The 12,586-nt window shown below is 46.3% G+C and overlaps 1 protein-coding gene across 2 annotated transcripts; it reads right to left on the bottom strand.

The window, feature by feature from the left end:
* Positions 1 to 7,089: 7,089 nt before the first annotated feature.
* On the bottom strand, positions 7,090 to 12,192 carry LOC122022366 (ankyrin repeat protein SKIP35-like). 2 transcript variants are annotated; one of them, XM_042580332.1, is made up of 5 exons: positions 12,002 to 12,192; positions 11,485 to 11,664; positions 10,664 to 11,312; positions 10,010 to 10,442; positions 7,090 to 8,150 (listed from the first exon to the last, which is right to left on the bottom strand). In XM_042580332.1, the coding sequence occupies exons 3-5, from the start codon at positions 11,281 to 11,283 to the stop codon at positions 7,362 to 7,364; spliced, it is 1,842 nt and encodes a 613-aa protein (XP_042436266.1). In that variant the 5' UTR covers positions 11,284 to 11,312; positions 11,485 to 11,664; positions 12,002 to 12,192; the 3' UTR covers positions 7,090 to 7,361. The 2 variants fall into 2 exon arrangements, with proteins under 2 accessions (XP_042436266.1, XP_042436267.1); XM_042580333.1 differs by having other exon boundaries at positions 11,485 to 11,622.
* Positions 12,193 to 12,586: the final 394 nt, after the last annotated feature.

Raw genomic sequence — 12,586 nt, 5'->3', positions numbered from 1 at the left:
GGCAGCGGCTGGCGCCCGCTGGAGGCGGCAGCGGCCGCGGGAGAAGGCGACAGCGGGTACGCCCGATGGAGACGGCGGCTCTTCCATGGCATCGGTGTCGGCGAGGGGCTAGCATGGCCGACCACGAAGGCAGCACAAGTAGGAAGAAGGAAGAAGAGGGATGGCCAGAGGGGCCGAAGGCCGGCGACGCGAAGAGGAGGAGAGGAGAGGCAGTGGCTGTGATGGTCGTCGGCCTCGAAGGCGGCTGAAGCCGGCGGCGGTGATATGCTCCCAACAACGGCTCTCTGTCGGCGAGAGGAGAGGAAGCAGGGAAGAGGACTGCCGGCGCGTGGTAGAGTCTGTGAAAGGAGTTGGTGGAGGAAGGAACGAAGCCTCTGCTGTGCGGCGGCGACCCCGAGCCAAACTCCTTCCCCCTTTGGTTGCTATAGTGTCTCCACTTAAAAACCCAAAACCTAATTGAGGGCAAATCTCCAAAATTCCCTTCCTCTTTCCCTTAATTGCCTTTGCCCCCCTCACATATCCGGATCACAAGCCTCCCCCCTCAAGTCTAGTCGAAGGAGGCGCAAGTCCGACTGACTGGACAATCCATCGCAAAGGGCTGAACCGCTCTCGATACCAAAGTCAAATTGCTGAACACAATGTACACTGTCACACGAGCGGTCGCTATAATAACGGTGTCGCATGAGATAGCAACGATGCCGAGCGGATCAAGTCGATAACCGACGTCGAGCGATATCGGTCGGACGACTACGAGAGTGCTGACGGAGCGACTCAGAGAATAGTCAATCGGGCGATCGTAAAATGCTAGCCCGGTAATCAAGTAGCGCTGAGTAGGATGATGCCGAGCAGACACATCACCAGTGAACTAAACGGAAGTGTAGCCCGGGAAATGAAAGCGCTCGGGAGCGAAAGTCTTTAGCCGAGCGGGTATAGAGCCCGTGAGATACCCCTGTCCGAAACCAATGGATGACCCCAAACGGGAGAGACATGAGATCCGATAAGCTGGTTCACGACCGGTGAAGAATACTCGACCCCGAACGGGGGAGATAAATACTCGTGAAGGCTGCTCGACCCCGAACGGAGGAGATAGATGCTCTGATAAGTTGGTCTGAAACCTTTAAAAATCGTTCAACCCCGAACGGGGGAGGTAGATGCTCGGATGTTCTGGTCTATGACCAGTGAAGACCGCTCGACCCCGAACGGGGGAGATGAAATAACCGAAGATGGTCCGAGACCAGTGAAGACTACTCGACCCCGATCGGGGAATATAGATGCTCTATAAGCTCGACCCCGAACGGGGGAGATATAATAATTGAAGCTGGTCCGAGACCAGTGAAGACCACTCGACCTCGAACGGGGGAGATATAATAACTGAAGCTGGTTCGAGACCAGTGAAGACCACTCGACCCCGAACGGGGGAGATGTAATAACTGAAGCTGGTCCGAGATCAGTGAGGACCACTCGACCCCGAACGGAGGAGATGTAATAACTGAAGCTGGTCCGAGACCAGTGAAGACCACTCGACCCCGATCGGGGGAGATAGATGCTCTGATAAGCTCGACCCTGAACAGGGGAGATATAATAACTGAAGCTGGTCCGAGACTAGTGAAGACCACTCGACCCCGAACGGGGGAGATGTAATAATTGAAGCTGGTCCGAGACCAGTGAAGACCACTCGACCCCGAACGGGGGAGATGTAATAACTGAAGTTAGTCCGAGACCAGTGAAGACCACTCGACCCCGAACGGGGGAGATGTAATAACTGAAGCTGGTTCAAGATCAGTGAGGACCACTCGACCCCGAACGGGGGAGAAAGAATATATCTAAAAAACTAGTCCGTGAACACGTCGCCGCTCGATGGTTTTCAAGCCGGGGTTTTTATAGTCGCCGGTTCGACTCTAGAGTTTAACGTTGTTGCTCGACGGTCTTCAAGCAGGGGTTTTTATAGTCACCGGTTCGACTCTAGAGTTTAACGTCGCCGCTCGACGGTCTTCAGGCCGGGGTTTTTATAGTCGCCGGTTCGACTCTAGAGTTTAATGTTGCCGCTCGACGGTCTTCAAGCCGGAGTTTTATAGTCGCCGGTTCGACTCTAGAGTTTAACGTCGCCGCTCGACGGTCTTCAAGCCGGGGTTTTTATAGTCGCCGGTTCGACTCTAGAGTTTAACGTCGCCGCTCGACGGTCTTCAAGCCGGGGTTTTTATAGTCGCCGGTTCGACTCTAGAGTTTAACATCGTCGCTCGAGGGTCTTCAAGCTGGGGTTTTATAATCGTCGGTTCGACTCTAGAGTTTAACGTCGCCGCTCGACGGTCTTCAACAATGAGCCCGTATCTCAGATAATATCCGCCCAACCGATCGACACGGGGTCTTTGACATCGAGCTGGTGGCTCGGATAATATACGCCCGACCGATCGGCAAGACCGATCGGCACGGGGTCTTCGACATCGAGCCGGTGGTTCGGATAATGTACGCCCCGGCCGATCGGCATGGGGCCTTCGACATAGAGCCAGTGGCTCGGATAATATACGCCTGGCCGATCGGCACGGGGCCTTCGACATCGAGCCGGTGGTTCGGATAATATACGCCCGGCCGATCGGCACGGGGCCTTCGACATCGAGCCGGTGGTTCGGATAATATACGCCCGGCCGATCGGCACGGGGCCTTCGACATCGAGCTGGTGGCTCAGATAATGTACGCCCGGCCGATCGGCATGGGACCTTCGACATCGAGCCGGTGGCTCAGATAATGGACGCCTGGCCGATCGGCACGGGGCCTTTGACATCGAGCCGGTGGCTCAGATAATGTACGCTCGGCCGATCGGCATGGGGCCTTCGACATCGAGCCGGTGGCTCGGATAATGTACGCCCGGCCGATCGGTACGGGGCCTTCGACATCGAGCCGGTGGCTCGGATAATGTACGCCCGGCCGATCGGCACGGGGCCTTCGACATCGAGCCGGTGGCTCGGATAATGTACGCCCGGCCAATCGGCACGGGGCCTTTGACATTGAGCCGATGGCTCGGATAATTACGTCCGGCCGATCGACACGGGGTCTTCGACATCGAGCCGGTGGCTCGGATAATGTACGCCCGACCGATCGGCACGGGGTCTTCGACATCGAGCTGGTGGCTCGGATAATATATGCCCGGTCGATCGGCACAGGGTTTTCGACATCGAGCCCATGGTTCTGACATGATGGAAACCCGGCCGATCGGCACGGAAGTCCTCACTCGAGAAACTATGGTAAATTCTATGATCAAAAGAGAATATAACTGAAAAACTGACCTACCGATCAACAGAGGATCTGACTCAATTTCTTGACTCCCGAATACCCGTGGAGTGAGGAGGATACGATATACTTGTCGAAACCCATCAAAGTCATGAGTATGGCGGAACTTTCCGGGTCATCCGCCTTCACGTTCCAGACCAGGTGCGTTCCCACAGACGACGCCAATTTGATCCTGTCGGGAAGCTGAGAAGACCAACCTGTCGGTGTGACATGTCTGGAAGGTTGACCACATCCCCATGACCCGGATGATGATCTGTCTCCTGTGTTGACCAAGTCGTCCGGAATTCTCGGGTTAACAATACCTGTAGCCATCGACCGGGTTGCCCCGGTCTCTGGTACCTCGGTGCTCGAGGCGAATCCCACAAATATATAAACAGCCGAATAAATGACTAGTAGAATAATGACGTAAATGAGATATGAGTACAGGAACGTACCCTGGCCCCGGGGGGGGCACCCTCGGATGGATAAGTGAGCTGATCAAGTCGTCGCTCGACTCTGGATAGTAGATAAATACCCGTCGGGTGAGTAACTGGCTCCGGTGGCTTGAAACCGGATGCGATGTGGATCCGCAGGGTGACGCGCGATCTGACTACAGTCTCGGCTCACAGGCCGGAGCACCACAGTGACACAAAGGCCGAACACTCCATCGGCTCGCAGGTCGGGATACAATAACGGCACGAAGGCCGAATACACTCTCGGCTCGCAAGCCGGCATATAGACATAGTATGATACCTGAGCCCTCGACAGGCGACTGCTCGGAGGGTGACGATGCTACCCGGAGTTGTAGGCGGCTGCGGCAGTGGATACTAGAGATGACGGTGTGGGACGCTGGAGGCGCTGGCCACCAAAGACGGCTACAGCAGGAGATGCCGGTAGCGGCAGCCTCTGGAGGAGGCACATGGTCGGCGGGAGGCGCTGACGGCCGCTGGAAGTCACTACCGGCGGAGGCACTTGCTGTCGGCAGTGTGGGAGCGGCGTCGATGCCCGCTGGGGGCGACGACGGTGACATCCGTAGCCACTGGAGGCGGCCTGGGGCGACGATAATGGTCGCCGACGGCAATGGCAGCGGCTAGCGCCCGCTGGAGGCGGCAGCGGCCGCGGGAGAAGGCGGCAGCGGGTACGCCCGCTAGAGACGAGCTCTTCCATGGCATCGGCGTCGGCGAGGGGCTAGCATGGCTGACCACGAAGCCGGCACAAGTAGGAAGAAGGAAGAAGGAAGAAGAGGGATGGCCAGAGGGGCCGGAGGCCAGCGCCACGAAGAGGAGGAGAGGAGAGGCGGTGGCTGCGATGGCCGTCGGCCTCGAAGGCGTCTGAAGCCGGCGGCGGCGTTATGCTCCCGGCAACAGCTCTCTGTCGGCGAGAGGAGAGGAAGCAGGGAAGAGGACTGCCGGCGCGTGGTGGCGTCTGGGAAAGGAGTTGGTGGAGGAAGGAACGAAGCCTCTGCTGTGCGGCGACGACCCCGAGCCAAACCCCTTCCCCCTTTGGTTGCTACAGTGCCTCCACTTAAAAACCCAAAACCTAATTGAGGGTAAATCTCCAAAATGCCCTTCCTCTTTCCCTTAATTGCCTTTGCCCCCTCACATATCCGGATATATATATATATATATATATATAATCTTTTTAATTCCCTTTTAAAAACATTTATTTTATATTGAAAAAACATTGAAGTTATCATCTTTTAAATTTTAATCGTCAAAATTAATAAAAAAACAAGAACATAAATGAAACGGAATTAATTACTCAACTGATCAAAAGCACAGCAGCTTGCGGTTGAGACTTGAGACTGGGCTGATCAATGCCCGCCCTCTCGCCATTGGAGGATGATCTTCAGCGCGTTGGATGATCCAAACACCAGGACAAAGCTCGCCTTCCTGCGGCAGCACTGAATGGAGCGCGTGCCGCTTTCGCGTTCCGCCATGAGAGCCAACGCTGAGCTCGTCGCTCCTTATCCTGACCAGGTTCAGCGCACAGCATCTCTCCACATCCGATGCGTGCCCGTGACACGCTGTTCAACTACGTGGCTCAAAAATGGCCATGTCCTGCTCGAGTAATCAAATTACTGATTTGGGAAAGAAGACAGCTGACGCAGAAAAGGAGATGCTCCTACACTCTCAGGTACTGACTGGCTCGCATGACGCACACAGAGTGTATGACGAAATGCGCAAGCGATGCTGTTTGCTGTTTCCTTTAATTTATGTGAGCCTTTTGAGGTTTCAAGTCCTTATATATTCCTGAACATGATCATCGATACTGAAAACATCACAATTCAGAGTCTCCCACCCTTGCTGAACTAGTTCATGACTCAAGTTTTTCGTGTTACTATTTGTGGCAAGTGAAAGGGAATTGTGGGATAATAAATGGTCCACAAACTGGAAGGTCATTGACATGTGATGGGTTTGCAGCAGGGAAAAGAAGAAAACAATGGTGAAGGCAACTGGAAATGGCTAGGTGAAGGGAACCTGGCCTACCAGCTTTGGCCTTTGGGAGCATCGAAAAGAAACTGATACACACAATGTGTTGGCACCATCTCCATTGGATTTATCTCCAAACTGACAAAAGTTAATGTGATCCTCTGTGAAGTTTGAGTTGCTGATTACTGTAGTTTATTTCCTTAAGCAGATGGAGCATGGTCAATTTTGCTCTTCCCCTTCCTTATTTATTAGGAAGGGTGCAGTGCATCTGGTTATGCTTCCACTAAACACAACAAATTCATTGTAGCAGAAGCATATTTGATTTGGTTGTCTTCTCTAAAGACAGGCATCTCCTGCCTTGTCTTTTCAAATCTGAAGCCTCATTTAAAGTGAACTGATCTTGTGCCTTATTCTTTACAGTAAAGTTGATACTGGTTGTCTCTTCATGCTCTTCTTTGTAGTGGGATGTTTCAGTAAATGGTTTTCAATTGAGAAGGGAATTCAATCTCCTGTGTTCTTAGGATAGGGAAAGGCATGTGGATTTTCATTCCATGTTAATGCAATTTTTTTTTTTTTAAATTTAACCTCTTTTTTTTCTTGCAATATGTTGTTGCTTTGGTAACTCTCTCAAAAGTTTCTGTTTCATGATGAACCATTCACAAGGTTTCATCTCAGTTTTCAGCTTGATCAAATCTTGTCCTGAAGATCAAGAACAATCATTCAACAGATCCATGAGCACAAAGTGTTGAGTCCAATGGAAGGCAGATCAAGGAAGAAGAGCTCCTCCCTAAAACCATGTGAACCGAGCGAAAGAGGTTTCTCCTCCTCCAAATGCTACTTCAATACAGAGTCATTTCTGGTACTTCTCTGCCTCACTGCTTCATTGTTGATACTCCCACTTATACTGCCCGCGCTGCCGCCGCCTCCGCTCGCCGTCCTATTGCTCCCAATTGGCATACTGGTTTTGCTCATGATCTTGGCCTTTATGCCTTCGGACGTAAGGAAGATTGCGTCCCCTTGCGAATGAATTGTTTGAAGAGTTTGCTGATCATTTTGCATTGATCTGTGAGGTGTTGTTCTTCTGTGCACTCTTGATCACAGTTTGAAGTGGCACAAACAGTTCAACTAGATGTTTTCTTAGGTTTCTAAAGCAATGAAAAAGTATCGTCTAATTTTGTCATTGTGATCGAATGATAATAATAAACGTATTGTGTCCTCGTGGTAAAGTTTTTTGCGCAAACCGACTCCTTTTGTATATATGATCTCATTAGTTCGAGGAAGACAAATTGCTAGAGGATCGCAAAGGCATTGCAAAACATGTCCAAAAACTACTACCCTATGAGTTTGATACTCAAACTCCATGTAGTGGGGTACCAAGCAACACATTCGAACATATATCAACACTAAACTTCCCAAATAAAACCCACACATTATTTCCAAAACAGGCGACACAATGCCCCCATGTGCATTGCGATGAGGTTGAGACAACCATGCCCGAAACTACTCTGATGTGCAACTTTCCTACATAAAATGATCTGAACATCACCGGCGGCAATGCAACTCTAGATGCAATAGCTGAATGGCTAGAGCAAGGTCATTTACTGTCCTTTCGGTTCCTTGTTCTATCGCCAATTTACCTATTAACAGGAGCCGCGACGATCCAAGTTACAGAAAGAAGGTAGGAAGGTGATCCTCCAAAATTGTGAGAAGCTCTCTTGCCTGGCTGTTCCTGTCGAATGGCCTACTGCTGACCCTGATAGCTGCCTCCAAAAGCTGCCCTCTTAGTTTCTGTGGCAACAAACGGCTGCCCGCCTCCCGACACTCTCTATACAGCGGCAGGTATGCTATTGCAGTCACCAGGGGAGGGGGCAGGTCCCTTAGACAAATGGGCGAAGAGCCCCTTCTAAGAATCCTCATACAATTAACGAAGTGGTTCTCTCCGTAGTTCAGGCCCTCATTGAATGCGGCTTCCGACCAATGTTCCTTCAGAAATGCTCGCAGATCAGGGGCTACAGCCTCATCGGAAGACCTGGCAATGCTGTCAGCTACGGCATATGTTGCTGCAGGATCACCGAGGAAATCATTGCGGAGAAGGAATGCGACGCCGTCTAGAGACCCGCTGCTTCTCTCACCTGCCGCTTTGAGGATCTCAATGCTGAGGGCGGCAAGGACATGTTGGGGGATGTGTGGGAGAAGGTAAGCCAAAATGGCGACCTGGCAGCAAGAAGCAGCAGCAGTAAGAGCGAGGCACAGCTCCATGTCCCTACATCCACGTTCGACGAACCACTCTACTACTTGCACACAGCCGTGCTCAGCAGCTCGCATAAGAGGGCCCAGGAAGGCTCCAGCATTCCCTTCTTCGACTAAGCACTCCATGGTTCCAATTTTACAATAATGCGACGCAAAACCTAAGGCAAGATCGACGTCTACATCCAAGCTGTTTCGTTGAGCAATCTATGAGGAAGAAAAGAAAAACAATGGGAATTTAGTAGGGATCATGATGACCATACCATGTATGTTATAACATCTGTTGCTCAACTAAAAAAACTTGATCATACAAGAAATACGTTAGATTATTGTCTTGGCAGAATATATGTCTCTAAAATTTCAACTTTATCACATCAATTCAATCATTATGATTCTCGGTATAGATATTATGAGACTAAGGATTACTTTCACCAAAGACAGTAGTAAGTAAAAAAAAAAAATCATATGACCATAACCCTCTAAGATCACTTCTTTCATTTGGCCTTTATCGTCTTTAGCCTGTGTAAGTCCGTGCATATGAATGTCACATATATGGTAAAAACTGGCAGTTCAGTAATTATTAATCTTCATGCTGCAGTTCTAAAATGTGTTTTCAGGGAAAGATTTATGCTTTTAATTTATTTATGTTCTCAAATTCAGAATGAATTATTGAATTCTAGACCAATAACCTAGCAAACATTCAACTATATCAATTGGGTTACTATGATGCACGACTATTTATCAACAATAGCATTAAGAGAACATGGAACACCGGAAACATGTAGATGGAAACTCATGTTCTATCAGTTAGGAAGATTTATGAGTGACTTTAATGATCATTCTAAACTTAGCAACTTTAAGTAACACTTGAGATTGAACCAAACATTAATTAGATTTTTCGATGGGGTCCTGCAGTCTCTAACTCAGCAAATTTTTGATGTTCCTAAACTTACATTTTATTTAGGTTGAGGAACAGTGAGCGTAGTTGTATAACAGATTCATGTTCATCTATATCTTCAACAACTGCCAATCTCGAGATTGATACCATATTACAGGATTACTTGAAGTAAGAAAACTAGTAGTTGCTACAGTCGATCAGTGTGTTGTATAATCTAAAATACCAGAATGCATAAACAAGCATCTGAGACATTACATAAATACTGCAAGCCTCGCATAAGTATAACACATGACAAAAGTATGGATATGATGCAACTCAAAAGAAAGAACGAGGTAGTGCAAAGCAGAATCTGTTGAGTTCAAAAGATGTCCAAGTGTCACGAGGAGATCACGTGAATTGGTCTAGATATTAATTGAATTTACTAATCATGTTCATTAGGATTGGCAGTAGTACTCATGGATTTATGTCCTAAATTCAGTCTTGATATAACCTTTCATGCGTAACAATTAAGTCAATGGATGACAAAAGTATGAATAAGATATTGACACGAAAGAAAGAAAGAGAAAGTGCAAAGCAGCATCTGTTATAAGCATCATCACTTCAGTTTTTAGATTCGATCTTTTCATATTTATTAGACGAGGAATTAGTCATATTCCAACAAATGCATAATCTATGACAATGAGGAGTTGATATTTCACACTCAAAATCATAGTTGTGTGGAATACAGTCTGAGAATCAGTGAATGTTAGGGATCTGCAGTTGCCTTAATCAATAAAGCTCTGCTCATTCCTTCACTAGTGGTGATCATTTCTGTTTGTGACAGAACCTTACGACAACCAAACTTACTTTGTGAAATCATCCATCTCTAGCTCTTTCTAATGATAGGATTACACATCTTCCATCAAATTTTAAGGATGATTTCTTCCTTATGCTAACACTGAGTGATTGTTCATCTCCTTCATTATAACTTTCCAATTTACTTTATCATGGTATCAATCTACAACCATATGGTAGAATGCAACAGGTCTATCTACGGAGATAAAATGTTTCAGAGATTGCTACATAAACTACAAACCATGTTACCTTTGTTCTTCATGCGGAGTGTCACTACCATGCAGCTAACACAACCTAAAAAATTATAATTCTCAAACTAGATTTAGATAATTACCTGCAGCAAAATTCTAACAAGCTCTGTACTTCCGAATCTTGATGCTTCAAGAAAGCATTGGTTTACATTATCTGCACCACCCTCAACAAGCAGCCCTAATAGTCCCTGTATAACAGTTGCTGAAATTCCAGATGCCCAACCAGGGTCAAATGAACTAGAGAAGAGTGTAAGAGGAAAACACGCAGCATCAAAGGCTTCGGTAAAATCCTTTCCAGTAAGGCTGTTGCCAGCAAGATCTAAAAAGGTCCTAAATGCCGACAACTGGAGTTGGACTTCTGGAATTGTGCTATGATTCCTTTTACCCTTGTTATCTTGGCAACGGGAGTGGATTCCTATGCACTTCAAGGCCCATTCTGTGAACTTTTGGACCTTCACACTTGCTTCAGCCTTCAAAACCTCATCACCATGACATTCTTGAAGGCGCTCATGCAGCCTGACAAAAAGGATCAGAAGAGTATTAGTTCACCATCCATGGAGAGAGCATGGTTCATCTCAGAACGAAATGAAAATAGGAAGCCACGTAATTATGCATCAACGACCACCAATCCAAATCAAGAACTATGTCAAATTTTAAAAGAGAAATTAGACGAGATTAAGCAGATAAAAATAACTATTTACCTCTACAAACAAGCTATGAGAGACTTGGTTTTTTACCTTTGAGCCATAATGCCCACCGTATCAGCTAAACTCATTGTTCTACTTTGACATGCAGAAACACATGAAGCAAGAAACGATGTCCGGAGGGCTGCCCTTGTGAAGTCATTTGCTCCATTCGCAACAATCTTCTTAATCAGACCTGTAATACCATTCAGTTCTTGCCTAGCGGTCAAGAACCATATGGAGTCTAATGCTATACACAGCATGTCATTAAGATTTTGTGGATCAGCCACCAGAATCAGTTCCTCAGCAAGCTTTAAATCTTGAGAACTAACAGCTCCTTGAAACATTCGACCGAGTTCAATTCTATCCTGCCTACTGAGTTTCTTTTCCTGCTTATTTTTATCCTTCTTTCGAACCTCAGATTCTTCAATCAATTCATAAGTTTTAGATCGGCCAATATCAGTGCCTCGGTTATGGCCTTTGCAGATTGGAGGGTCCTTCGTAATGAGAGGAGCCTCCCTTGAGAAAATCACATCACTTTCCTCACCCTTGTCACCCTCCGTGCGATGATCCATTTCCATCTCTGAGAAGAAGACATCCTCTGGTTGACAATCTTTCACCAAATGGATGGGCTCCTTCTCATCAATCATTAAGATCTTGTTCTCATCCTCCATTTTCACAACACCAACTAAGTTTTCAGTTCCTTTTTCCAAACAAAAATGAAATAATTAGAACCAAATCATGTTCTTTCAATCAGAACAAGCATTTGCTAAGCACCAAATCAACCCCTTTTCAAGATGAACCATACATAAAGGACAATCTTTGATGATTTTTGCATAAAAAAAAAATAAAAATAAATCTGTTTATAGATCCACCTCAAGTACTGGAAAGGCTTGAAATTTAACAACCGATTCCCCTTTTCGTCATGAATCAGCCATCACAGACGCAAAACCATGCCAACTTCAACTAAAACGATGTGAAGCAGCAGCAGCAGCATGATGCATAGAACCCCCCTAATAAGATTGAAATCTAAGAAGCTAAATCTACTACGGCACCTGAAAATAAAAACACAAAGAAATAAAGGCCTGAAACAAGAATCGGATTCATCCCGTAGGCCACCCCCATACAAATAAAAAATATCCCCAAAAGGAAATTTTAAGAAGAAGAATCCATGTTCGTACCAGATAGAAGCCCGTAACATTTTTTTTTTAAAAAGGATTCCATTGCAGAAAATGGCAAAAATAGGGCAATCGCAGCCCGAAACAATGATCACATTCAAAAGCACAACCAAATAGCAATCAAAAAACACCGATCAAAAACTAATCTTTGTTACTACAGGATCCACGATCAAACCAGCGAGCAGCGACACCAACAAAAAGAACCGATTTTTACCGCCGGCCGAATGGCGAAAAGGAGGGGGACGGTGGCAATGAAAACCAATTGCAGCGAGATCTACAAAGGAATACAAAAGGGGCAATCGCAGGAAAAGGAGAGAAAATAAAGGGAGGGAGAGAGAGCGAGAGCTCAGTTGCAGGCTCCAATGGAAGATGGAGCTCCCCTGGGAGACGAAAAAGGAGGCCCTTTTTTATTGCTTTGGTTTCTTTATTAATTTCCAGCCACTCGAAAGACATAAACTGTAAAATAGAAAGGTTTTTAAAAATATTAACTTTATTTTGTTACGATCTCTGGGAGATTAATTTGTGTGAAATGAAAAACTATTTTTAAGGATGTAAAATTTGAAATGTGTAGTTTAAAAATTGTAAATATCAAATCTATTTTTTTATCTCAAAATTAATAATATAACGGATCAGTAATTAATAATGCCTAAAAAAAATTAAAAAATGTAGAATCTATAAAAAAAATATAGAATATTTTTTTAATTATGAAAAATAATAAAATTTTTATATTTTCATATGATTGAGATGATATATTAGAGATTATTAAACAAATTCATATAGAACTCTAATAATGGAGATA

The sequence above is a fragment of the Zingiber officinale genome, chromosome 9B (genome assembly GCF_018446385.1).
Source record: "Zingiber officinale cultivar Zhangliang chromosome 9B, Zo_v1.1, whole genome shotgun sequence".
Taxonomy (NCBI): Eukaryota; Viridiplantae; Streptophyta; class Magnoliopsida; order Zingiberales; family Zingiberaceae; genus Zingiber; species Zingiber officinale.
Note: the sequence above shows the minus strand (reverse complement) of the source record. Positions and strands in the feature narration are given on the sequence as shown.